We start from the raw sequence: 27307 nt of genomic DNA, 5'->3' as shown, positions 1-27307 counted from the left end.
TTGTGTGTGTGTGTGTGTGTGTGTGTGTGTGTGTGTGGTGGATACCTCAGCGTTTCAATAAGCAGACCTGTTCTGTGCTGCCCACAGGCTGTGGCCAACGTATGCGAGCGCGCACAACAACCTGGGAACGCTGCTGCGTGCCGACGAGGCGGAGGCGCACTTCCTGGCCGCCATACGGCACGCGCCCGGCCACGTGCACGCCCACTACAACCTGGGACAGCTCTACCGGTGAGTGCCGCGCCTGTTAGCGGGAGCAGGAACTGCCAAATTAATACATTCTGCTTGTGTTACTGATTGGGTGAAAGGCATAAGTGTAAAATTATGTAATGGAGCGGCTTGGGACTACGGAATTCGTAGATTCGCCGGCGACCCATGTGGGCTGGCGAAGTCGTGTTCCCTCTGGGCGGAGATGGTGCTTCGGTTACGTAGTCCTGAAAGGGAGGGGGGCAAGTGATACGTTGTGATCAACCAGGTTACTTACTGTAAAGTGTATCTCGGCTCGAAATGAGGTTACTGATCGTTATTTAGATTGATTTGATAGTGTAGGAGAGCAGAGACTTAATTGGAGCCAGACGAAACTCGGTTCCGGTTACACCCGCGGAGCTGTAAGGCACGTAATTTGTCTCGCGTTCTGCAAATCACCAAGTGTGCTTGGGTTCTGGCTGCAGCCGCGATTGGAACATCGTATGACGCGCTTCAGAAACTTTGACTTATGGACGAAAGGAACGTTTCACGGTTACGAAAACTCACTGTGAGTTTAAGTGCGAATCAGTGGAGGGAAGGAGACGATCATATCCAGAAACGTTATTGACCAAGTACAGACAACTAGAAATTTCAACAGACAGGAGAAATTTTCAACTGCTTCCTTCTTGGACCGATTTGGCATCGCACAATTACATACACATTCACTTCTTTCTACTCGGAAATGGATTAGGAAAGGGAATGACAGTGACATAAAGTGCTCTGTACAGTGGCCAGACCAGTACATATGTTGCATAGGGGCCGCCCCTACTCGCTGTCGCCGATTTCGTCCAATCTTACGGCTTATGTAATGTTTGGCCAGCAGTGAAAGTGACTGAAGTCTGAGAGCTAGAACGCCACAGTTTTGGCACCAAACTATTATTTTTGGTGTGGGTAGGGTGAGGTGTGAGCCATTTATGTTAGATTCCAAGCAACGGATGGCACCGCGAAAAGAGCACGGAACGGTAATCCAAGGGCCGTTGCGTCCAGTCTCTAGCGAGATCTTATTTATATTTTTTTAATTTTTGCGTTACCTACACTGCAAATAAGCCTTAATTTTCCCAATAATTCATTTCTTAGTATCTTCACAAAAGGCATAAAAGGAAAGGTAAATGAAAATTTCGGATAGAAAATAAATATTCACGAACGTATTTTAATTACAGCGTCCATGGCGACTCGAAGAAGGAATTGTGAAACGCCCCTTAGAAAAATTTCTGAATTACTGTGCTGATAAACCTCTTACGTTATTTGATTTTCAAACAGCTGAGCAAAAGTGATCGTACTCAAACATTCGCCAAAGTGACACACAATACTTTTAGCGCAACGCAATCTGAGTTTCAAATATCCCTACAAAAGAATGGCCCTGACTAACATTAACGTATACCTTTCACAAATCACTTACCTCACCAAAAATCTCTGTTACTCGAACTACTGCAATACAGCGAGCGCCACTACTGCCAGCTAAATAAAAGATTCAAACTACTGAAGGCACTAACTACTGATAGGCATAATCAGGAAATGAAAGTTTTTGATAGAGAACAAACAATGTATTTACCTCAATAGTGTTCAAAAGTCATAATGTATATATCAGTTCATGACATCCAGTCTTACAAATTTCAAAACTCCGCCATCTCTCTCCCCACATCCACCACTGCTGGCGGCTCACCTCCAACTGCTCAACGCTACGCACTATTCACATCCATCTGCCCAAAACTACAATGGCAGACAACAATGCAAACTAGCAACAGACTGCACACAGCACAGCCAGTGATTTTCATACAGAGCGCTACGTGGTGTTACCAATATAAGAACCTAAACAACGTACTTACATAGCCCCCATGCTCCCCACAAAAAATTTTACAAATTGTTTTGGGCACTGGCCAGTACATATGTGGTAAAATTTTTTCACAATTACAATAACAAAGACTTCAAATGCACACACTTATTGATACAATGTTGGTCAAAAGCTAAAATTTTCTCACAGTCCATAAAGACAGTGCTGATCGTTCATCACAGTAAAATTGCAGTGTTTTTCTCAAAGTCTGAGCAGTAAAAGAAAATGCACACGGAAGTAGTGGATTTCCATGCAGTCTTGAAGAAGTAGTGTTGTCCTTCCAATGGAAGGACAGTGCTGACTCTTGACATGCAGACAGGTAATGGGCCACAACAGAGCAAACCCACAGCTAAGTCAGTCGATGTTTTGAAGAATATTGGTAGGTAGGTCATCACAGAGCAGACCCACTGCAGTCCTGGTAGAGATTATGGTATTGGTGGACCGTCAGAGGTGCAGACCCACTTCAGTCCTTGTTGAAATAAGGGTATTGGTGGGCCATGAAAGATTCAGACCCACTGTAGTCCTTGTAGAGACGGCCAGCAACCATCTGTTGCGACTGTGCAGGTGCACAATCACCATCGAAGAGTCTTGCAGAGAATATAGCAAGGCCATAAACTACCACTTGTGCACTCACAAAAATTTTTTTTTTTGAATGTCCTAAGAACCAGCAATGCTGTTATCCAGTCCCTTGCTGAATTATCAACACACGTGCATGCACTAACAGTCCCAACATCTCACATACTGTGCATATATTATGACCAACAGAAACGTGTGCAGTAGAATGATACTTAATTTGAACTGGTGTCTATACAATTATAAATTTACAATATAAGAATACAGTTACAAAGGTACAAAATACATCATTAAAAACATAAGAATACAGATAACATTTGTAGTAATAGGGGCTTTACAAAAGAATAGAAATAAACATATACATCAATGTTACAGGAATTATGACATAAGTAAATACATAAAATATCAGAATAATTATTGAAACATCAACTTCACACATGAGCATTAAAACAGAACAGAATTAATAGTGTCTAACATCTTTACAAAGTAAATAACATACTATTAATGCAAATTATATTTGAAGATAACAGTATTCCTCATCATAGTTCATGTAGCTGAGTACTAGAAAAATTCTACAACATAAGTCTTATCAGATAAACATATAAAGACAGGAAGAACATAAATACACAAGGGTACACAAACACATAGTGGGATAACACAAGGAACGGACAGGGTTTGTTTTACTGCAGTATTTTGCAAACAAAACTTTCTTTACTTCTCGGAGATCTCCCTTCGTTCTTCATTATTTCCAAAAAGTCCTATCTATACCTGCTTTCTGTACTTTTCTCGTATAACCTCTCAGTGCATTTCTTCAAATTCATCGCAACTCATTCTCTTATAGGCTACCACCTCTTAAGCTAACTTAAATCTACTGAGCTCAGATGCATAAACTACGGGATGAGGCAATGCAGCAGCACAAAACGATTAACACAAACAGCAATGACAAAAAAATGGAAACTGGCAAAGCAATTGCAATATTACAACTAATATAAGGCACTGAGCAGGAAAAATAAATCCGTAGTAAAACTGGCTTTACAGCGTAATACAAAGTCAAATTCAGTAACATTATGCCTGGCAAACAGCAGCAGCAAATGCAGTAACTTATATCTAAACATGACAAAGCTCAAGCAGAAAAAATATTACAGTAAAAATGGCCATGTTTAATACCTATGTCACATCTTAACACTAGAGTGATGCATCACTGTAACTTGCTCTAGCAGACAAGTTACCAAGTCACTGACAAAAATTATGTATGCAGTTCCTGCGAAGTGGAAATGTCTTTTTGTGCTCCCTCATTTTTTTGGAGTACATCCACCACAAAGTTATTTTTTACTGGATCTGTAGGCATAAAATATTTATATTAGTACATCTATAAAATTTTATTTTAACCAATGCTGCAGTGCAGCTAGGAACTAGATATTAAACAAAATAGGCAAAGCAAGGTGTGAAACGTCATTCTCTAGCCATATGGCATTTCATAATGCAGTAAACAATCTTTCAACTAGCAAGACAACAGATATGAAATGTTTCTCATCATTTCATTTCAGTAAATATCATAAATTAAGAACTCTACAGTGTAATCATGTTTTCAAGTTTGAGGGTGTCGTATTTACGATGCTTTCTACAAAGGAATGCCAATAGCGAGGATATGGCCTCTTTTTTTTTTCTTCTCGACCTGTGCCTCTGAAAGGCACACACCAATGGCTTTTTTCCAGGCATCTGTCGCACAGCTGGGTGCCCATGACGCATTACGTGAAGGTGGTCACTTAACTTTTTACCAAAATATTTACGACAGCAGTTTCCACTACAGTGACAGTCTCATATAAAAATATTTCACTGGTCGAGAATTTGCGTTGCAAATGTGTAGAAACAAAATCCTATGAATATGACAGTGTTGAAAAAGTTTTCGTCGGCATTGTGATACATTCACGCATTTACACACATTTCATAACTCCTAAAGTACGATTCTTGGTTTCCAACATCCTTTTACACAAATCAGAGTCCCTAAACACTACTCATTATTCATATACGTATTCGTCGACACTTCTTCAATATTTCATCATAATAAATACGTAGCATAATAAAATTCCTCATATACGGTAGCATCATCTTATTGATCATAAATATACCTCAACAGCATAATACACGTCGTCGTCGTAAAAATAACATCATAACACCTCAGTCAAATCTCAAAAACGTCGTAGCTTCCTCCAACAATTTCAAACCCTAAAAAATATTCTCTGCTCATTTCAATAGTGTCATCTACCTCAAATGTACTTTAAAAATCATGCTCCTTTACCAAATACATCATTCAACGCTCTCATAGTATCACAATGTTTCCGAAAAAATATGAACAGTTCACAAAGTACAGACAAAATACAATTTCTCAAGTGTGAACATACCCAACTGTGTAACTGCGTAAACATGTGTCACTGATGTAGTAAAAAAATGTTAGTTTCTCTATTAAATAATCAAATAGCTGTGTAATTTATGTGTTAGAGAAATATGGTAACGATGTGTAAAGTTGTATGAGCAAATACCATATTAGCTAGGGCTCCTTGTGCTTGCCAAACACATGGTACACAAAGTAGGCGTGTACCCCCTGAGGATTCATGGAATTGTACCCTCAGGTGTTACAGATTACAGCAATGGAATAAAATGTGTCAGTGAAAACCTTTGTATCATTGTACTTTAAATATCCTTAAAAATAAATGATTTAAGTACAAAATTAATCACTCAAATACGTGTACTGTAGCGCTAAACTGTGCGTCTTGTTGTAAGATAATCTCTGTGGAAGTGTCATAGTTATCGTCCTCCGAAAGCTAAGTTCTGCAGAAGCCAATGTACGTACCTCATGATAAACAAAAGTGAAATGCTTTGCGTATAGATATCTTAGATATTACGCTTATTGCCGTGATGAAGAAAGTACAGTGCTGTAATGTATTGTTGTGCTACGGAAAAGGCTGTCTCAGTGTAGCTATACCACAAAAGTCACTACTAAAACATGTTTTACTTTCCAGAAGAATTCAGAAAAACTGTGCAGATATAAAACAGATACACCGCAAAAGCAACATAGTAAATTGTCACTCATTATTAGCGTCGTGATACAATCGTGTAGCTGTCACATAAACTAACCACTGTGTCATCTGGTATCTCACAGAAAGTACTTTAAATCCAGAATGTATTTTCAAGTAAACCAAAATGTTGCATTAAAATCCCATTAGCAGTACTGGTAAATGTTCTAAGTATGTGAGCCTTATAGTCGTTACGTAATCGTGCAATTAACAAGCAAGAACGTACACACACAATAACACTGTGTTGTCTGTTCACAATAACAATGCATTCGTAATTTCTTTTTAAATAAGTTCTCTTGGTTCTTGACTGGATATTTAACTTCAAACATTGTTGCGTGATAACAGATTCTAAGTCTGACAAAGCATACTAGCAATGTAAAGTGAAAAGTTATATGGCAAAGGCAAAGTTAAAAAGCAGATTATCTTTCAATAAACGGTTTTACATGTGAAACGTGGTGTAAACCTTTACTCTTCCTAGTACGCAGAGTTTCAACTTCAACGCAATTATCATGTGGTATACGTCAGATTCTGTAAGGTCCATTGTAAACTAGAAAGAATTTGTGACTCAAGTGTTTCTTCTTATGTGACAATGAATGAGCTTTAATGAGAACTTTCTGACCAATATATAATTTCTTTGCATTTGCTTTACCATTTAGTTGTCTCCTTTTGTCTGCTGCAGATTTTATATTTATAATAGCCAAATCAATTATGTCTTTGTGTCGAAGTTAACGTGTATTTGGGAAAGGTACAAGCTCTCTGATTCTGTTCGGTGGTTCTTCATTCTTCAGTACAAGAGTAGGTGGTAAAGCAATGGGGTCATGAGGCATTTCATTCAGCACGTTTTGAAATAAGTGTAAATATCTGTCCCAATGCTGATGCTTTCTGTGACAATAAAGTCTGCAAAGCATATTGATTTCTTTCATAATCCGTTCGGAGGGGTTACAATGTGGTGAGTTCAATGAAATAAAAACAGGTTTGATTTTATGATTCCGAAGCATGCGTGACCAAACAGCAGATCTGAATTGCGGTCCGTTATCTGAAATGACTTTACTAACATGTCCAACTTCACGTAAGAAATTTTTCACAAAGGCGTTGGATACAGACCGTCCAGTGGCTTTACGTAATGGTGTGAAAGAAACAAATTTTGAAGTAAGTTCAACAGCGACTAGAGCGTACGAAAATCCATTAGAGGTTCTGACAAGCGGTCCCAAGTGATCAACAGCAGCAAATTCTTTTAATTTAGAAGGAATGATAGGAAACGGCGGAGCACAATGGGAGATAGTAGATGGTTTCGCCTTTTGACAAAGTTTGCCAATAGACAAGACTCTTCGAATTCTCTTTTCCATATTGTTAAAATAACAAGTCGTTCGAAGAATATGATAACATTTTCGTCGGCCAAAATGTGCATAGCTGAAATGAATGTACCAAATGAGCTTATTTACAAAATCGTCAGGAATGCAAGGTACCCATATCTTGTCATCAGCAGCAGCGTTTAAACAGTATGTTGTTTCTAACCAGATAATAATGCCGAATCTGTGTGTGTGTTTTTTGATGCCATTTGCTCTTGATGTCTTTCCAAATCGGATCTTTACCTTGTCCACGAGCAATGTCCTTTAAAGGTGTGGTGATGAAGTTTTCAAAGGCGACTTTCTGAATGTAAAGAATACTGAAGTTTTTCTCGAGGTTGCCTTCTGTGTTACTTTTCTCAAGCCCAGCTGGTGCGCGTGACAGTGCGTCCGCAACAATGTTCTCCTTGCCGCGAATGTAGACTATTGTGAAGTGGAATTCCTGCAAAAACAATGCCCAACGTTTTAATCTGTCATGACTTAATTTTGAAAACATAAGAAATTGTAATGCACGATGATCTCTGTATACTTTTACGTGCTTACCAGAAAGAAAGAAACGGAATTTGTTAAATGCCCAAACGATAGCTAAAGCTTCTAATTCAGTAACGGAATAATTTTTTTCAGATTTTGTTAGCACTCGGCTAGCAAAAGCAATGGTTTTCTGAATGGTAGTGTCATTTTCTATGGCTTCTTGAAATAAATGGGCACCAAGACCGACTTTAGAAGAATCCGTGCTAAGGCAGATATCTTGTGATAGATCTGGATGAGCTAGTATTGGCGCGTTAAATAACGCTTCTTTCAAGGAATTGAATTCCAACTGTGCTTGTTCGTCCCAGTTCCAAGTAGTATTTTTCCAGTGAGAGAACAAAGTTTTGGTGTAACTAGAATTTGCATATTCAGAAAACGACGGTAAAAATTTACGAGGCCTAGAAAACTGCGGACTTGTTTTTTTTGTGGATGGAACTGGAATGGCTCTAATTGCTTCTAACTTTTCAGGATCCGGCTGAATGCCTTCAGAAGAAATAATATGTCCCTCACCTTTGACCTACCGAATTCAGACTTTTCCAAGTTAACTGTAATTCCAGATTCTGCAAAAATACGTAACAAACTGTTGAGGATGCGATTATTTTGTTCCCATGAAGCTTCTGCTATTAGAATATCGTCCACATATAAGGTGATGTGACGTTTTAAGAACTCAGGTAATATGGAATTTAGCCCGCGAATGAATGCTGCCGAAGAAATATTCAAACCAAAAGGAAGTTTCCGAAACTGATAACAGACGCCGAAACAAAGGAAAGCTGTGTATTTTCTACATTCTGGATGAAGTTCTATCTGATAAAAGCTGGATCTGAGATCAATGGAAGACAACACTTTTACACCATAAAAATTTTGAAGAAGTTCTTCCAACGTTTGCGGCCTGTCTGTTTCAGGAATAATGATCGTATTGATTTGTCTCGAATCTAAGGCAAGCCTGATCGATCCATTTTTCTGCTCAACAACATGTAATGGATTGTTGCATGAGCTTACTGCAGGTTCAATAATGCCCTCATCAAGCATAAATTGTATTTCTGTTCTAACACAGTCCGTATAATGTGCTGGAATTATGTATGGTCTTACACAAAATTTAGTATGCTCACGACCACGAAATTGGTATTGAAATCCCTTGATTGTTCCTGTTTTGTGAGTAAAAACTGTGGAATGAGCTTATAAAATCTCAAAAAGGTCCTGCCTATCAGTGTCATTACAATTCTCAATTGTTTGAATTTTATTCTGAGTTAACTCATTAGTTTCAAATATGCCGTCGATATCACCCTCGTCAGTACTTGCAGAGTGATTGTTAGTGTCTAGTTCCGTAGAAAATTCCGAACTGTTGTCTAACAGAAGGTAAAGCCGATTAATTTCCTCGTCATGGTATGAGAGCCAATCTTCAAATTTCAAAACAATTGACTTACCTTCATTCTCTAAACTTATTTCAGCATCGTGGAAGTTTAAGATTGCTTTGTATTCATTCAAAAAGTCTACTCCCAGTATAATTTCCGTCGACAATAATGGAACAATAAGAAAGTTCATAGAGAAGCTGTGGCTTTGACAAAAGGATTCTAAGTTGGTTTGTTGGCGTACATCTGCACTTTTTCCAACGATTGCACCTTGTAATTTAATCTTACGTAACGGAAGTGTGGGGCAATCCTTCGATTTGTTGCATTTGCTAAAGGCTGTTTCACTAATTACTGAAATGGGACTGCCAGAGTCAAGTACTGCCGTAAATTTTACGTCATTTACTGTAACGTGAAGCATAGGATATGCAATGTTGTTATGTTTTACGTTGTGTTCCTGTAGTAAGATGTCCCTAATATCTTCCATTTTTACGTAATTACTAGCTACGGCAGCTGCGTCGTCAGTTTCGTAACTATGTTTAGTGGCTGCCAGCGGTATGAGTCATTGCCTAATGTGTCTTTGTTGGCGCGCGTCGTTATTGGGATTTGGAGATCTAACTTCTACAAATTCATCTTGTCGAGTGGCCCCTGCTCCGTTTGAATCCCGCCAGCTCTGATGCAATTCAGGTCTGCCGTTACGATCATACCGTCTGTCGTCACGTCGGTAGATTCCATAGTTTCTTTCTTGTTGGTCACGTGGTGGAGAATTTCTCCCTGAATCGTAACTGCGCGCTGGACCGTTGCATCTGAAGTTATTCTGCCTCCCTTGATAATAATTATTTTGGTTCCCATATTGTCTGTTTCTCTGATTGTCTCTGTGATAGTCATTACCACAGAGAGGTGATCTTTCCCTGTTGTTATTACTACACTGCCAACGGTTGTCATATGGGTGGTGTCTGTTTTGATCACGATTTGTGTTGTGAGAATAGCCTTGTCGTGTCCAGTTATTATTTCTTTCATCGCGGTTTTGCGACGGATGTGACCTGTAATTGTTGTGTTCCTGTTTTCGCGTTCCGCGATTGTCAGTGTCAATTTACAGTTCTTGTAACAGTCCCTGAAAATCTTCAATGTCGTCTTTGCAACGTCCTGCTAAAATAATATGTCGTAAATGTTCAGGCAGTTTGATTAAGCAAATGCGGATGTGTTCTGAGGGGCTGTATGGGTTTGAAAGATACTGATTCTTATGCCACATTTCTTCAAAATATTTCATAAGACTGGAAAATTCAGATTGTTCGAAATGTTTCATCATTATGATGCTATGTTTTACTCGGTCTTGTGTAGCTTGAGACCAACACGCTGAGAGGAAAGCATGATAAAATTCTCCTTCACTGTGACAATCGTGAATGACCGATCGCATTCTTTCAGCTGGTTCATTCTCTAAACAGCCACACATAAATTCTAATCTGTGCTCCAATGACCAGTTGGGAGGAAAACAATGAGAGAATTGATGAAGCCACGCTTGTGGATGAATGTCGTTGTCAGAATTCTTAAATGTTTTGAATTTATGTGTAGTAATGAATAGCTTATAGTCGTCCGCCGCTCGTGGTCTCGCGGTAGCGTTCTCGCTTCCCGAGCACGGGGTCCCGGGTTCGATTCCCGGCGGGGTCAGGGATTTTCACCTGCCTCGAGATGACTGGGTGTTTGTGTTGTCCTCATCATTTCATCATCATCCAGGAAAGTGGCGAAATTGGACTGAGCAAAGATTGGATAATTGTACGGGCGCTGATAACCACGCAGTTGAGCGCCCGACAAACCAAACATCATCATCATCATCACAGCTTATAGTCAAAATCATTATGTCTGCGAGTCGCATGTCGGTCATTGTTACGTCGTTTCGGCGGTTCCATCTCAAAATCCAATGCGCCTTGCCAATTTCTTTCATAATTTCCGAAGTGTCCTGTGTTATTATTTTGTGGTTGTTCCGTATTTCTATGTCCCTCTTCCCGTACTGGAGTGCGAGTGTCCTCTGAAATATGTAATTCTTGTATTACTTGTGCCAACTGATCTTGTACTTCCCGGATTTCTCTTTTGTACTGCGTATTGATTTGATTTTGATTTCGTTTGAATTTTATAATTTGTTCATACTCTTCAGTGTCCGTGAAGGCTACCAGTCTTGTGTCATTCAGATCATCATCTACCTTTGTAGATAAGTTAGTGAACTGACCTGAAAGTTCTGCTACTTTATCCGACAGCGAAATTATTTCCTCTGTGTGTTTTTCTGAACCAAGTTTCAGAGTGTCCATTTGTGTTGTAATCGTATCTACTGTGTCCTTTAAGTTTTCCTGAGTTTTTGCAAGTTGCATAACCGAATCGGTAGATGCAACTGAGTCAATTTTAGCTTGCAAGCTGTCGTGATTTTCATGAACAATAGTTTGCAGTACTTTTATGGCTGCTTCCTGATTCTGTAATGCATTTTCATGACGCGAAAAAATAGGTTGGAAATGCTCACAAATGTGTGTTTTTACGTCATTACAGACTTTTTGACATTTCGATTCAGTGTTATGTAACTCAGTAGTTAAATCTTCACGAGTTTGTTCAAGTGTGGTATCTAACTTTTGAAGCTTTTGCTGTGTTTGTCTCTGATTTTGTTCAAGCGTTGTGTCTAACTTTTGTAGCCTTTGTCCCATTTGTTGCATTAACTGTAATAACAATGCACTGGTGTCTGAAACATGTTCCTCATTGCTATTCGGCAGTGCATTTGAACCGGCAATATTCGCATTTTGAAAAGCAGAAAATGTGTCTTGATTTATTTGAGAAAACGGTGAGGACGCAAAACCTGAGTCTACAGTATTTGCAAGATTATGTCCTGTCATTTCGGAATCCTGAGGCGAGCTGTTGCCGACCGATCGATCGATAATGCTTCCCTGTTCGCTAATTGTTTCACTGCCTACACCATTATTTGCAGCCCGCTCCATTTCCCTATGCACAATTACCAAATTACTACTTTGAACATTAGTTAATTCACTACATGGTGGCGCTAACATACTGCTTTCGTCTTCACTGTCATGTCTCAGTACAACAATGAAAGACTGCCACTACAATGGAGATTCTCTCTACAATTATGCACTAGCAATAAACAAAATCTACACTAATTACACAAACTACAAGAAAAAATCAGAATATTCCAGTGAGGTATCCTGCTAGATTCGCCATATGAAACGTCCCCTTAGGAAAATTTCTGAATTACTGTGCTGATAAACCTCTTACATTATTTGATTTTCAAACAGCTGAGCAAAACTGAACGTACTCAAACATTCGCTAAAGTGACACACAATACTTTTAGCGCAACGCAATCTGAGTTTCAAAAATCCCTACAAAAGAATGGCCCTGACTAACATTAACCTATACCTTTCACAAATCACTTACCTCACCAAAAATCTCCGTTACTCGAACTACTGCAATACAGCGAGCGCCACTACTGCCAGCTAAATAAAAGATTCAAACTACTGAAGGCACTAACTACTGATAGGCATAATCAGGAAATGAAAGTTTTTGATAGAGAACAAACAATGTATTTACCTCAATAGTGTTTAAAAGTCATAATATATATAGCAGTTCATGACATCCAGTCTTACAAATTTCAAAACTCCGCCATCTCTCTCCCCACATCCACCACTGCTGGCAGCTCACCTCCAACTGCTCAACGCTACGCACTGTTCACATCCATCTGCCCAACACTACAATGGCAGACAACAATGCAAACTAGTAACAGACTGCACACAGCACAGCCAGTGATTTTCATACAGAGCGCTACGTGGTGTTACCAATATAAGAACCTAAACAACCTACTTACAATTGTAATTAAAGTGTAAAAGACATCGTATTCCATTAGTTTCATTTTGATCTTCGAGCAACGTTGCGTACATTTGCTACGAACTGTGCGATGTGAGAAAACCTTTTATGAACGTACAGCAAGTTTGGTTGTCTAAAGAAAACTTAAAACAACACTGTTTTGTGAAAATGCAGCGTTTATAACAGCTGCAAGATACCAAAAGACAAACTGCTTCCCGGGTTTCACGGTGAGTATAAACCCAAGACTTGTAAATCATTAACTGGAGAATAATAAGAGGAACTAATTTTGTATAAGAACTACTCGTGTACTCCTCACATTCTTTATCTGGAATTTTATATGCAGAGACTTCTTGAATTTATAACAAAAATCCTTTCTTCGAAATTTATTTATCATTATAATCTTTCATTTACCTTCCTTTTTGATGCCTTCTATAAAAATATTAGTAAATACAATAAACTGAGGATTATTTTGCCTTATTTTCAGTGTAAGTTAAGTAACGTAAAAATCGAAATTAAATGTTTTTCTGGGTACGAACCTGATTCCATAACGCTCGGATTACCACCCCGTACTTTATCCGCTGCGTGAGCCGCTGCCTGGAATCTATGCTGACAAACATGGCTCATCCTTCAGCCGACCCGTGATGTATAAGCTGGGCCATCCCGAGCTTCCACGACTGTCACTTTCATTTCTGGCCAAGACCTAGACAAACCATAAATTTTGACGAAATCGCTGATAACTAGCAGGAAGGGTCCCCTAGTCAGATAGAGAATGGAATGCAGGAAGGTAAAACCCTGCGCCGACTCCACCCCATCTCGAATAGCACCGACGTGGCTGTCAAGCTTGTCCTCAGCCGACTGGTGGATAATCGTCAACTTTCATATGCCATCACTTCAGATACTGGCCGGCCGAAGTGGCCGTGCGGTTAAAGGCGCTGCAGTCTGGAACAGCAAGACCGCTACGGTCGCAGGTTCGAATCCTGCCTCGGGCATGGATGTTTGTGATGTCCTTAGGGTAGTTAGGTTTAACTAGTTCTAAGTTCTAGGGGACTAATGACCTCAGCAGTTGAGTCCCATAGTGCTCAGAACCATTTGAACCATCAGATACTGATTTGGAATTTAACCCTGGACATGTGAGCAAAATTTTGCGATCGGGGTCATGAGGCCCCCATCTTTCACCCCTCGTCGTCAAAGTAGTAGTGGTGGTCAATTCTTCCACCTTCAGGAGTCTGACGTATTAAGTACGATTCCAGCACAACAGCAGCTCGTTGTGGTGGCCTCGGTTTTGGATGCTGGTAGGCTCCGTCCCTTACCAGAATAAATCTTCATCTCGATATCACACACGAGGGAGAGGATTCTTTGTATGGTCTCCGGTTTCCGTTCAACAGAATACGGGTATTCTGCCCTCTGCGCTGTGTTTCAGAGAGTAAGGGACTTCCATGAAAAGCTACTGAGGCGTACAGGACAAGTAGGATACTGTTAGATCTTTGAGTAAGTGACACTGTGAAAAATTTGATTAAGGTAATCCGGGGAAAGTGATCTTTATAATACGATGACCGTTCAGTCAATTGATTAATACTACAGCAGATTCCCTTATGGTGACACAAACCACTAATTGTTGTGTAATCGGGCGAACATAATTTAATTTCAAAAGATTTTTCTGCTGTTGTATTGCTATCACATCCGTGTTTTCTGCAGATACAGTCAGGTATGAATCTGCTAATTTCTTCTCTTACAAGCAACACGCTCTGCATAGGCATGTCTTTAGACGGGACCGCAACATTATTCTAAGGATTTGTGGAAAAAGTTAATGTTATAGGTTTTTTTACAGACTGACACCTTCCCCCGAAACTGACGTAATTCCATTGAATACGCCCGATCCCAGGCTCCATCAAGCTTACGGACTGCACCTCTGTTAATGAGGTACCCGGCGGCGCGCCAGTGGTCTCTTATATGTATCGGAATCCTAGGAGAACGAGGCGGAGGACTTCAGCCTTCTCTTTCGGTGTCACCATTTCTTGCGCATCGTCTTCGTTCTGTAATTGATTTCTAGATGTGACCGCTGAAGTCTGAGTGTTTGGTAGTCTCATTAACAGGAATCCTACCTCTCTGCTTGAGAATGAAAGAGGTCTGACGCTTTCACTGCTGAAAGCACTTTTCGCGGTAGAGAAGCAATCGATGGCAGACGGTTTTGACTATTTCAGAACGAACACTCGGCTCTTTCATACAACTTTCCTGTTCCTGAGTAACCTGTTTCACAGAGTAATTTTAGCCTACTTGTCTGTTGTTACAGGTCAGAATAGAGACAATCAGTAGCGATTGTCTGAAGATGGCGAACAGCCGTTTATATAGATTCCGTATAACTCTTGCTCTCGAGTACATATAAGTGTTGTATTATTGATTTTGGTTTGTCATTGTGAGCCAATATCTTTGCAATATGTTGTTGAAGCTGAGAATGCCACTCCTAGACATCAAAGATACGAACATATGTGAATTCGAGAACGAATATTATACTCAGGAGCGGAGTGTGCACCATTCTGAAATTTCCGTTCAGTTTAAAATTATGTATCGGACGGCAGATTTGCCTGGAACACTGACCTTCCGCAGGCAGCGACTCGTAAAATAAAAGAAAATCGTATATAATAAGTTCAAACTAAGAAGGATTTTATTGAAATATCTGCACGCCGAAAAAGCCTACTATTAATAAATTTTACAGGCAGGAGATGAGCAACACTGTACAGAAATTAGCAGCTGTGGAGTGTCAGTTCAGAGTTTAAGCATACCCGTAAGATTTTATAAGCCTGGTCCCTGGTAACCTACAGAGGAGGCAAGCACCCCAGAAAACGATACAAATTTAACAAGAATGGAAATTTGGCATTGAATGAAAATTACTAGGGGAGCCTCCAGTAAATGTGAAAGTATGGGTACCACACACACGAATATATTAATGAAAGAGCCCATATACACTCCTGGAAATGGAAAAAAGAACACATTGACACCAGTGTGTCAGACCCACCATACTTGCTCCGGACACTGCGAGAGGGCTGTACAAGCAATGATCACACGCACGGCACAGCGGACACACCAGGAACCGCGGTGTTGGCCGTCGAATGGCGCTAGCTGCGCAGCATTTGTGCACCGCCGCCGTCAGTGTCAGCCAGTTTGCCGTGGCATACGGAGCTCCATCGCAGTCTTTAACACTGGTAGCATGCCGCGACAGCGTGGACGTGAACCGTATGTGCAGTTGGCGGACTTTGAGCGAGGGCATATAGTGGGCATGCGGGAGGCCGGGTGGACGTACCGCCGAATTGCTCAACACGTGGGGCGTGAGGTCTCCACAGTACATCGATGTTGTCGCCAGTGGTCGGCGGAAGGTGCACGTGCCCGTCGACCTGGGACCGGACCGCAGCGACGCACGGATGCACGCCAAGACTGTAGGATCCTACGCAGTGCCGTAGGGGACCGCACCGTCACTTCCCAGCAAATTAGGGACACTGTTGCTCCTGGGGTATCGGCGAGGACCATTCGCAACCGTCTCCATGAAGCTGGGCTACGGTCCCGCACACCGTTAGGCCGTCTTCCGCTCACGCCCCAACATCGTGCAGCCCGCCTCCAGTGGTGTCGCGACAGGCGTGAATGGAGGGACGAATGGAGACGTGTCGTCTTCAACGATGAGAGTCGCTTCTGCCTTGGTGCCAATGATGGTCGTATGCGTGTTTGGCGTCGTGCAGGTGAGCGCCACAATCAGGACTGCATACGACCGAGGCACACAGGGCCAACACCCGGCATCATGGTGTGGGGAGCGATCTCCTACACTGGCCGCACACCACTGGTGATCGTCGAGGGGACACTGAATAGTGCACGGTACATCCAAACCGTCATCGAACCCATCGTTCTACCATTCCTAGTCCGGCAAGGGAACTTGCTGTTCCAACAGGACAATGCACGTCCGCATGTATCCCGTGCCACCCAACGTGCTCTAGAAGGTGTAAGTCAACTACACTGGCCAGCAAGATCTCCGGATCTGTCCCCCATTGAGCATGTTTGGGACTGGATGAAGCGTCGTCTCACGCGGTCTGCACGTCCAGCACGAACGCTGGTCCAACTGAGGCGCCAGGTGGAAATGGCATGGCAAGCCGTTCCACAGGACTACATCCAGCATCTCTACGATCGTCTCCATGGGAGAATAGCAGCCTGCATTGCTGCGAAAGGTGGATATACACTGTACTAGTGCCGACATTGTGCATGCTCTGTTGCCTGTGTCTATGTGCCTGTGGTTCTGTCAGTGTGATCATGTGTTGTATCTGACCCCAGGAATGTGTCAATAAAGTTTCCCCTTCCTGGGACAATGAATTCACGGTGTTCTTATTTCAATTTCCAGGAGTGTAGCTACAAAAGAAAGATCCTGGAAAAATAAATAACGTATAAAATAAGTAAGAACACCAGAAGAAACTCCAAAGTGCACGACCGAAGCTACGAGCTGGCTGCAAACGTGAAAACTTCTGTTAAACACTGTTTAAGTAAGGTAGCCTTGCGTCTCCCGCGATCCGGTGATTGTATCACCAGATCATTTTTACCAGTGCTATATGGTGTTAATGCAGAAGATTGTGGCAGTAACGGCTGGAATTTCTGAGTTCCGCTGCGCTCTGCACTCCGTTCTAATACGGAGAAATCGTTCTGTGTGACACTTCAGCAGCAAGGATGTACTCATCAATCTCGGTGCAGCAAGTCTCTTCTGACCTAATTACTCCAAACTTGGTTGCTTCTGCCCATGTGGGAATCTCATCGGCCAGTTGCATCAGACCTGGTGATTTCCAACCAATAATATCTTATAAATAAGTTTAACAAACACCTACACTGCAAATTTCCTCATGATTAAACAGTGATGGTCTGTAATGTGGAGGGAGCCAGAAAATCTCTCCCACTCCATGACAGATTTATAAAGCTGACCAACTAAAGGGATTACATGTAGACGCATATGGGAAAGTGTGCCTACTAAAAAAATAATTGTTGTGACCCAGTTAGAATCACTTTTACTATGGTTTTAAATGAATATTATCTCATGAAATGACCGCATAGAATTGTACAGGCTCACATCTCCCTGTTCTGGTCGCGACACTCGCTTTTCATCACCTTTTCAAAAGGATTTCTTTAAGCATCTTACACAACAGAGTGTTACAGCAGTTTCGGCATTCCAAGTCATCCACTGTGATGAGGTGGGACAAACTGAATTCTGCATCTCCTGCCTTCTAGGGTGGACACGTTTAAGCTCTGAACGCATTTATGATGCTCTCTGATCCTCCTAAGTAAACTTCTATATTGCACGAGCTATCTTGAAAGGGATCCTGAGCCTGGAGGAAGTAAGAGTTCCCTATCACTATACTGAGGGGAAAGCAAGAAAATAAGTAATTACTTAACCAATCATTATCATTATTTGAATATTGTCAGCAGTTACAATGACGCATTACATGATCGACTACTTTGACTATTGGGAAGTGCAAGTTACATTATAAAATATGTTATGTGACAGTTTGGTGTATAAACTGCCACGTAACACAGTGCTCAAGAAACAGAATAGTAAACTGCTACATGCCGGACAGGTATCTATATTCCTACAATATACTTAAATTTCTCCAGATAAGCATCAGCCTGAGTTCCAACAAAGCGAAGAGCACATGTCAATGGCGTAGCTGAGACCTGCTACATGATGTAATTGAATGTCTCTGCAGTAAGGCATTTACTTGGGGCTGTAGTGCCTGCATCTATTCTTGGCTAAGAAAGGGAGTGCAGTGGGAAAAAAATCGACAAACCAATACAGCTACAAGTGCAATAGATATGAACTTTGCCTGGCTACCACTACATGACCACAGCAAAATCCCTGTCCTGCACACTTTACAAGTGGTTGTGAACACTGCAATAATACTGTCAGTGACACAGCCATAAGAGTGCTATCCAAAGTACTCGTCAACGCTGGAGCTCTGTTAGGTACACACAGAATAAATGATCAATGAAAGCCTTTCTCTGAGAAGTACCCTGGGCAGAAGCAGAGAAAATAAGACTAGAGACTGTCCTGTGGTATGTACAATGCCGCACCAAGGTAATGATGAACAACGTGCAAAGTTAGAACTGCGGAATAGTCGCCACTTTGTAGCGTTACTACTTTACGTGGGTAACGCTTCAGTCATTATTAACAGAAAGACAATGACAAAGATGAGTTAGACAGAAGCAGTCTCTAATCAAGGAGTCACAGGTACAAGAGATTACATGATTAGCTCAACATGCTACGCAAACATCACACTGGAGACAGTAGGAAACAAAGACATAACTGACGCAACCATGAAATACAGATTAATTAGTTACGTCAATAAATACAACATTTTTAACGAGGCAAGGTTGGGTTTCTGAAGTGAGAGAAGTACAATATCGCCCATTACAGAGTTAGTGGAAGTGGTACTTGAAGCTCTTGACATGAACGACTGTTGAACACACATTGTATGTATGTATGTATGTTAATCGGGGACCTAGAAACGACGGAGAGGCTCCGTCCCCGCCGCAGCCTCAGTGGTCCATAACACCACGACGACTACCGCAATCCACTTCACCCCGCCACCGCCCCACACCGAACCACTCATTCAGGGCTATTGTGTGGTTTGGCCCCTGTTGGACCCCCACAGTGAACGTCTCACACCAGACGAGTGTAACCCCTATGTTTGCGTGGTAGAGTAATGGAGGCGTACGCGTACGTGGAGAACTTGTTTGCGCGTGAATCGCCGACATAGTGTAAATGCGGCGGAATAAGGGGAACCAGCCCACAGTCCCCGAGGCAGATGGAAAACCGCCTAAAAACCATCCCCAGACTGGCCTGTTCACCAGACCTCGACACAAATCCGCCTGGCGGATTCGTAACGTGGACCAGGCGGTCCTACCCGCCCGGAATGTCGTGCGTTAGACAACACGGCCAACCGGGCGGCCCTCAGTGGTACAAGCATGGTCCTAGAGCTGTCCGAGGCTTGCGACACTGTTGACCATAAAATATTACTAAACAATCTACAAGCACTAGGTGGAAGAGGAATAATAAATGAGTGATTCCAGTCTCCCCTGGAAAACTGAGTACATAATCTAGAGGTAGTTGACTCTTCTGCTGATGATAAACATTCATTGCGTTTGAAAGTATATTTTGAGCTATCTATTTTCATTGTATTATAATGACGAATCCTAGGTCATTCTGATACGTTCACTTAGTGATCAAATAAATAAAATCAGATCAATCAAATTTGGATGAGGTTTCACGTGACTGTGGCCGCTACATCAGGTACACAACGCACCGCGCCATCTTACAACAGATTCGCTGAGGACAACCAATGAAAACAACAAATCACTCAACAGTGGCCCTTCACCTTCATCTTGTCACCAAATCAAAGCCAAAACACCAGCAGTTTCCTCTTAATAAACAAAAAGCTTCAAATACGAGAAATAAGTAGTGATCCTGACAAACGCTACCTGCAATAACAGGTGGCACATTGGTTGTCTTATCACATCTACTCCAGTCACACATCCCAAACAACTTATTGATGTAACTAGACTTTCCACCGCTATTTCACCAACTTATGCATTCTACACCCGTGGCCCATGGGTAGCATTTTTGATTAGAAATCAAAGCATTCTCGGTCCCGAATTCGATCGCCTCTGCCGCTTAAATTTAGAATAAAAATATTCAGATTTGGAATTCAAAGACTTCCAGCATAAAAACTCACCCTCATTCTGCCAACGGCCTTGTCAAATAGGATGGGTGAGCGGACCGAGCTTCGCGGCTGTTTCTTCCCTTGGGGTGGTGAACTGCCCCAAGAGTTGGAAGAATCACCAACGATCAACGGTATGGGGATGCAGAATTCAATGAAAACCGCTACATTAAGACATATAATGTTTTTACACAGAACATAAGGCCTGTAACTGAAAAAGTGTCATGATGATCTCTCCACTCCAAAAAGATTCTGGAACAGTCGCCCATTCGGAACTCCAGGAAGGGATTGTCGCGGGGAGGGTCACCATGAGAAGAAGATCGAGTAACCAAAGAAAGGATAACGTTCTATTATTCGGGGCAGGGAATGTCAGAAGCTTGAACGTGGTAGGGAAGCTAGAAAATCTGAAAAGGGGAACGCAAACGCTAAATCTAAATAAAGTGGGGCTCAGTGAAGAAAAAATGTAAACAAGACAACGATTTCTGGTCAGATGAGGATAGGGTGATATCAACAGTAGCAGCAAATGGGATAACTGGAGCATGATTCATTATGAATAGGAAGGTGAGGCAGAGAATGTCTTTCTGTGAACAGTGTAGTGATAGGGTTGTTTTCGCCAGAATCGCTAGCAAACCAACACCGACAACCATACTTCAGATATTCATGACGACATCGCAAGCTGAAGATGAGACAGAGGAAGCATGTCATGATACTGAATGGGAAATTCAATATGTAAAGGGAGATGTAAATTTCATAGTCATGGGGCACTGGAATGCGGTTGAAGGTGAAGGAGTAGGAGAAAGAGGTAAGGAAAAATATGGGCTTGATACTATAAAACTTAATAGAAAAAAGACAAAGTTCGTTCTGCAATAAATTTCAGCTAGTAATAGCAAAATACCTTGTTCAAAAATCGCCAGAGGAAGAAGTATACATCGAAAATTCCAGGAGCAACAGAAAAATTTCAGCTATGTTATATCATGGTCAAGCAGATATTCTGATGTCAGATAATGGATTATAAAGCATACCCAGGTGCAGACATAGATTCAGCTCATAATTTTGTAGTGATGAAGAGTAGGCTAGAGTTTAAGAGACTCGTCTGAAAGACACAATATGCAAAGAAGTGGGACATTGAAGTACTAAGGAATGAAGATACGGCTTGAAGTTCTCTAAGGAGAACAGCAAAGGTTCATTAGACAGATCAGTTTAAGAGGGATGGACATCTCAAAGAATGGCAGCCGCAGAAGTTTTAAAGCAAAACATAAGTTCAAGAAAGGTAACTGCGAATAAACCGTGGGTGACAGCAGAAATATTTCAGTTGAACGATGAAAGAAGGAAGTACTAAAATGTACAGGGAAATTCAGGAATACAGAAATAAAAGGAATGAAATAAATAGGGAGCTTTGAGGCGAAATTGTTGCATGAAAAATGTGAATAAAGAGAGAAAGAAACTATTGTCGGCAGGAATGAATCAGATAAAATTAAAAGCAAGGACGGTAACATTAGTAACGCAATGGGGATTTAACTGTCAATGCAGAGGAGAGATCAGGTAGGTGAAAAGAGTACATTTAAAGCCGCTACGAGGATGAAGGCTTGTCTGATGACGTGGTAGGAAGGAAAGAGATAGAGGATTCAGTATTAGAATCAAAATTTAAAACAGCTTTGGACGACTCAAGATCAAATAAGTCACAAGTGATACATAACATTCCATCGTAATTTCTAAAATCATAGGTGGAAGTAGCAAGAAAAGGACTATTCACGTTGGTGTATAGAATGTATGTGGCTAGTTCCATACCATCCGACTTTCGGAAAAGCATCGTCCAAACAGTTCCGAAAACATCAACAACCGAGAAGTGCAAGAATTATGGCATAAACAGCTTAACAGCTCACACACCCAAGCTGCTGACAAGAATAATTCGAAGGAGAATGAAAAATCAATTGAGGATGTGTTAGATGATGATCAGTCTGGCCATAGGAAAGGTAAAGGCACAAGAGAGGCAATTCTGACGTGTTTTGATAATCGAAGCAAGACTAAAGAAAAATCAAGACACGTTCATAGAATCTGTCGACCTGAGAAAAGCGTTCGACAGTGCCAAATGTAGCAAAATGTTCGAAATTCTTGAAAATAAGGATAAGCGTTAGGAATACAATATGTACAAAACCAAGTGAGAGTAATAAGAGTGTAAGTAGAAGAACAGAGGGCTCTTATTAGGGACAGGTAACCAGTCTTTCGCCCCTGCTGTTCAATCCATACACCGAGGAACCAATGATGAAAATGAAAAAAAAAAACAGTTCAAGAGTGTAATTAAAAATTCAGGCCGAGAGGATATCAAATGGTAAGATCCACTGATGAAAATGTTACCCTCCTGAATGGAATAACCAGTCTGAGTACAGAATATGAACTGAGAGTAAATCGAAGAAAGACAAAAATAATGAGAAGCAGCAGGAATGAGAAAAGCGAGAAGCTTAATACCAGAAATGATGGTCACGAAGTAGATGATGTTAAGGAATTCTGCTACCTAGGCCGTAAAATAACCAATGTCGGACGGAGCTGGGAGGACATCAAAAGAAGATTTGTACTGGCAAATAGGTCAATCCTGCCAGAGATAAGTCTACTAGCATCAAATACAGCCCTTAATTTGAGGAAGAACTTTCTGAGAAGATACGTTTGGAGCACAGCATTGTACAGTAGTGAAATATGGACTGTGGAAAACCTGGAACAGAAGAGAACCAAAGCATTTGCAATGTGGTGCAAGAGACGAATGTTGAAAATTAGGTGGACGGTTAAAGTAAGGGATGAGGAGGTTCTCCGCAGAATTGGAGAGGAAAGGAATATATAGAAGACGCTGACAAGAAGAAAGAACAGAATGGTAGGACATCCGTTTGCACATCAGGGATTAACGTCCATGTACTAAAGTAGTTGTAAAGGGTAAAAGCTGTAGAGGAAGACTGATTGCAACACAATCAGCAAATAATTGAGGATACAGGTTCCATGAAACCAATCAGAAGACTGACAACTGAAAAAAAGAAATGTTCTTGACAAAGCTATTGAACGCACATCCTCCTGCCCATATCTGTGTCACTTCTTCCTTCCTTTGTCTGCCACCTCATCCTCTCTCCTCTATCTGTGCTTCTCATCCTCCCAACTCTCCCTGTTTTTTCTTCTCCTTCTCCCCTCTCTTTGTCCATTTCCACGTCCCTTTCTCTATATCTTCCTCCCTCTCCCTCTGACTATATTCTCCTGTCACTCTTCCTCTCTCTATTTGCACCTCTTCCTTTCCCTCCTGCCCAATACTTGTTTACGCCTTCCACCTGCTTCAGGCATCTCCCTGTCCTCCCCTGTCTCTGTCCATTTCCTCCACCTCCTCACTCTATCCATAATCTCCTCCAGTCTTCTTAACATGTTTCCAAATTTGTTCATCAGCACATGTAGCCCTTCAATAATGTTTAATGAATCAGACCGATACTACTCCCAAGACATGCCTGTCATGCATTGCGAGGCTACAAACCGAGCGCTTGAAAGTCACTTATCTACCCCTAATGGCATCATGCAGGCCACTGTGCAATGTGGGTCGATAATGCAGGCTGATGCTACTTCAACACAAAGCAATTGTTAAACTGTTTAGGCCCCAAGAACCATTTCCAACTCATGAAATATAGGCTGCGAAGCAGAGCAATTCGATTTGGCAGGCCACCACAGTTCGAATACAACAAGCCTGCAGTGAAGGGCAGACTATACAGGAGGGACTGAAAAAAACACATTTTTGGTTATAACTCTGCTTCACTTGGGGCTAGGGAGTTACGAGGCCTGCTGATCCAGTGCCAAATTTGGCTGACATTGATCCAAGTGTTCGAGCGGAGATCTTGGACTTAACATGTACACTCATGCGCTCTGCTTTATATACATAACAGGGTTATAATTTTATGATTCTGAACATTATTTATTTTAATAGATTCTTGAAAGAAATTTAAGTACACAGGAAACAGAAAAATAGTTCGCAACACAGTGTTGTGGTGCAGGGATCTAATGGCAGTGGTAAGCATTGGAGATCATGTTGGCGTAACTTCTAAGGAAAATGTAATTCCATTTATAAATAGATATGAACAATCTGGAGTACACGCAGAATAAGCAACCACCGAAGAACCCAACACTCAGAAAAACAAATAAAAACTCACGAACTAACACAGATAAAGCATTTTAATCAACTTTCCGCTATAAAACTCAATCAACGTTACGATATGAGGCCACAAATGAGTATACAGTTGAACGACACATTACAAAAATAAGTAGAATGCCAATAATTCAGACCCTTCCAGTTCATTCATTCGAGACCAAAATGTCGACACACAGTGAAAGCGTACGAGACACTCAATAACAGATCTAATCCTCAAATCGAACTTCAAAAATACCCAACCAAAGTTCACACCGTACTTAAAACTAAGCAGACAAACACAAGTGTCTGTATACTCCGGTGCCCACGGAATTTCAGAATGGCAAAAGAATGAGATCCAACAGCGACGAGAATTAAAATTTATTAGGTACACTTCCTTCAGATAGCACCCTTTCCGTTTAGTACACTAGACCCACCACGTAACCACTTGGCAACTTACCACAGTAACTAGGCCAGTGCCTCAGCCGTTTCCACTACAGCCAGCATTCACCACAGCAAACACATACTTCTCTACCGTGCAGCCACAGCAACCAGCCTTTGGTTTCCAGCTGCACGGCATTCCTTGGATCCACAAAGCCCAGGGCCGTCCACTGCTCCATCCGGGACGAAGTTTCTTGTTGATACCAGACGGCTACCAGCCTCGGCCGGCCACCCACCAGACTACCTCGCTGCTCCGCCACAAGTTCCTGTTTCGTCACTACAAAAGGATAGCAGGAAGAGATTAGTGTTTAACGTCCCGTCGACAACGAGGTCCTTAGAGACGAAGCACAAGCTCTGATTAGGGAAGGACAGGGAAGGATATTGGCCGTGCCATTTCACAGGAACCATCCCGGCATTTTCCTGAAGCGATTTAGGGAAATCACGGAAAACTTACATCAGGATGGGCGGACGCGGGTTTGAACCATCATCCTTCCGAACGCGAGTCCAAAAGGAAATCCTCGACCTCCATGTGTCTAGCAGTTTGCCGGCCGCTGTAGCCGAGCGGTTCTAGGCGCTTCAGTCCGGAACCACGCTGCTGCTACGCTCGCATTTTCGAGTCGTGCCTCGGACATGGATGTGTGTGATGTCCTTAGGTTAGTTAGGTTTAAGTATTTCCGAATCTAGGGGACTGATGACTTCAGATGTTAAGTCCCATAGTGCTTAGAGCCATTTGAACTTTTTTTTTTTTCCTGCTAGCAGTCTTCCGTTCGCTGGCCAATTATCCTCTCCTCCGCCCCACCATGGGTGCCTGTCGCTGGCCCGTTGTGGCGCTCCGACCGTTTGCCGTGCTGTGCCCGCGACCTCTCGCGTGCCCGGCCGCCAAATTAATTTAGATACGCACTGCCAGCGCCGAGGAAGACGAATGTGTCACAATTCACGGCTCACCATCAATGATTTCAAAGCCGTTTATGTGGCTAAGGAAATGATTTTAAATTTCAGTTACTTAATAATGTGCGAGGGAAAGCTTGTGCAGTGAAAAGACTCGGTACGTGGCAGACCGCCACTGGCCGCTGTTAACAAGAAGAAGTTGGGGCCATGTATTAGACCCTGTCCGGATGGAGCTTTTAATGAGTTTCGGCTCCTGAACAAAATTGCTGCGATCGAAAATTCCGAGAACCCAAGATGTTGCAGGAGGGCGAATAAAACATTGTCAGGACGGAGATGTAAATGAGTCAGAGGTACAGCACGAATTCACTGCAATGAAGAGTTTTCAGGTAGCAAATACGTTGCAGGCTCGCATGTAACACCTTGACCGCACAGAGCTCTTAATGCACAAGTGGTTCGAGATGGAATTCTGAGGAAGGGTATTTCAGTGACAAGTCACGAATGGGGCAGATTTATTTTAAATTACAAAAGTTTCAGCAACAGTGATAAAGACGTTATGATAAAAACAGACAAATTTTTTCATCTGAAAACTCATTTTACTATTAGTCAATAAAAAGTGTAATGTGGTCCAGCGTGGAATGTATTATTCGTTTAACAGGTACGACTCGGGAGCAATGCTATTTTGATACAGTGGTGAGCAAAACGCAAGAAGAAAGTAGCTTTGTCGCTGCCATATAACATGTCGATGAAACTTGGACAATATTTGCTACAGCGTAGAACAAAAGGTAACTCAAAGCAATAGCCAATGAGGCTAACAAAAATGACACTTTTACTCAAGGAAAACGATTACAATGACGTGACAGCGATTAATATTGTTTCTGTGGTCACTAAAAAGGTGGGGCATGGTTCTTAATATGTTGTGTGATCACCGCGGACGACAGTGTATGCTCTGTAACGTTCTACGATTCTGGCCACAAGTCTGGTAAGGTGTTCCTTTGCTACAGCGTTCCGTTCCTGCTCTGGCTCTGCTCACACTGTTGGATTGTCACTGCTGCATCTGGAAGAGTTGCAATACGTTTCCCCGCTGCAACCTACATGTGCTCGATGGATTTAAGTCGGGAGAAGGCGTAGGTGATGATCGATGCAGTGGCGGATTGTCAACCATAACACTGAAGGCAGGGCCGACTGCACCCCTGAACAGATCCACGTGGGAAAGGAATACATATGTCACAATAACTTTGACCAGTGAATGTACTGTGTTCAAAGATGTCGACGTCAGTAAGTCCATGCAGCATTACACCTCGCCAC

General features: G+C 41.9%; 1 protein-coding gene across 1 annotated transcript in view; it reads left to right on the top strand.

Moving 5' to 3' along the window:
- The window catches only part of LOC124622915 (protein O-mannosyl-transferase TMTC1-like), a 675090-nt gene that overhangs the window by 571195 nt on the left and 76588 nt on the right, over window positions 1-27307 (top strand). Inside the window, exon 13 of the mRNA XM_047148705.1 lies at window positions 88-228. Within this exon, the coding sequence (XP_047004661.1) occupies window positions 88-228 (141 nt within the window). The remainder of the gene's footprint in view (window positions 1-87; window positions 229-27307) is intronic.

The sequence above is a fragment of the Schistocerca americana genome, chromosome 7, assembly GCF_021461395.2.
Source record: "Schistocerca americana isolate TAMUIC-IGC-003095 chromosome 7, iqSchAmer2.1, whole genome shotgun sequence".
Classification (NCBI taxonomy): Eukaryota; Metazoa; Arthropoda; class Insecta; order Orthoptera; family Acrididae; genus Schistocerca; species Schistocerca americana.
This window is presented reverse-complemented; position numbering and strand designations above follow the sequence as displayed.